At 70.6% G+C, this 1,625-nt stretch overlaps 1 protein-coding gene across 1 annotated transcript; it reads right to left on the reverse strand.

The window, feature by feature from the left end:
• Positions 1-147: 147 nt before the first annotated feature.
• Positions 148-1,622, reverse strand: LOC113980732 (chondroitin sulfate proteoglycan 5-like; the record flags this gene model as incomplete). Its single annotated transcript, XM_027707933.1, has 2 exons — positions 148-340; positions 1,168-1,622. Coding segments are annotated over 2 exons (648 nt in total), but the record flags the coding sequence as incomplete, so codon positions are not given.
• Positions 1,623-1,625: the final 3 nt, after the last annotated feature.

The following is a 1,625-nucleotide window of genomic DNA, read 5'->3' on the forward strand; positions in this document are numbered from 1 at the left end:
CAGCACTGTCCCCACAGGGACAGAGCATCACACCCAACCCTGGTGCTACTGCCGGGAGCCGAGCCCACCCCCCGCCGCGGCTGTTTGGGGGCAGTCCGGGGGGCAGCGCGGGGGGCGGCAGCGCCGTCCGTCCCCTCCCCGCGCCACTCACTTGGTCTTGCGCAGTTTGCTGTTCTCCGTCTTGAGCAGGTAGAGCTTCTTGGCGAAGAACACGGTGAGCATGAAGAGCAGCAGCACCACGAGCGCGGCCGAGCCCACGGCCACGCACATCACCTGGAAGTCGGTGACGATGGACTCGCAGCGCGTGCCCTTGTGCCACGTGTAGTCCTGCGTGTTGCACCTGCCAGGGCACCTCCGTCAGCGACCCCTGCCCCAAAAACGTGTCCCCCCCCATCCCACGGAGCGACCTCGGGGGATGTGGCGTCTGCAATCGGGGGGATTACGGGTGTCTGGGGGGGAGGAGGTTAACGGGTCCCCGAGGGGGACCTTGGAGCTGAGGGCTCGGGGGGCTAAATGTCCCCAGGGATGGAGATTTGGGGGCTAAGTGTTCCCAAGGATGGAGGTTTCACACCGCAAAACAGGGGCTGAGTGAGATGGGGACACTGGGGGCCAGCGCGGTCGGGGTCCCCCACTGATGCTGGTCCCCCTCGCCGGGGGTTCCCAGCGCCGGGAGCAGTGGGAGCAGGGCTGGGGGGACCCCCGCGGGGCCGGGCTCGGTGCCAGGCGCGGGGCGTGCCCCGATCCGTGCGGCACAGCCGGCACCGGCCTCCCCGGCGCATCTGCCGGGGCCGATTAGCGCGGCCGCCCCGGAGCCGCGGCTGCACAGCCCTGACCTAATTCCTGCCCAGCCGCCGCTCGGGGGGGCAGGGAAACCCCTCCGCGTCCCGGCGGGATCGGGATGCGGGGCCGGAGGGACCTGGGTGAGGGGCAGAGGGTGGAGAGCCTGGGAATGGGGTACAGGGCGATGGAGAGGTCAGGGATGGAGATACTGAGGATGGAAAGACTGGGAATGAGATGCACAGGGATGGAGAACCCAGGGTTACATGGGGATGGGAAGACTGAGAATGGGGCACAGGGGATGGAGAGCCTAGGGATGGGGTGCCCAGGGGTGGCGAGCCCCCACGTGTCCCCCAGCCCCCCCCAGGGTCCCGGGGTCCCCGTCCTTACCGGCAGAAGGCCCCGTGGCTCTCCACCAGGTAGCACTGGCCGCCGTTGTGGCAGTAGCTGGGCACGAGGTCGCAGAGGGAGCGGCAGGAGCTGTTGTGCCGCACGTACCCGCTCCGGCACTCGGAGCCGTTGTCGGGCTGGCCCCGCTCCCCGGGCCGTGGCCAGGCCGTGGGGCTGCCCCCGGCCACGCCCGACGGCAGCGGGGCCGCGTCCCGGCGCCCGGTGGGCCGGGGGTCCTGCGGGGCCGGGGCGGCGCCGGGCACGGCCGAGGCGGGCGGCCGGTAGCCGTTCTCATCCTCCAGCTCCCTGTCTTCCTCCTCCTCCTCTTCCTCCTCGTCCTCCAGCTCGTCCTCGTCGTCCCCGTCGGCGTAGAAGGAGGTGGTGGGGTAGAAATCGGCGTCGTCGAAGGGCGTGAAGTCGTCGTAGAGCTCGTGGAGGGCCCAGGGCGTGGCCGCCCC

This window comes from Neopelma chrysocephalum, unplaced genomic scaffold, assembly GCF_003984885.1.
Source record: "Neopelma chrysocephalum unplaced genomic scaffold, ASM398488v2 Primary Assembly neopelma1_95076, whole genome shotgun sequence".
In the NCBI taxonomy this organism is placed as follows: Eukaryota; Metazoa; Chordata; class Aves; order Passeriformes; family Pipridae; genus Neopelma; species Neopelma chrysocephalum.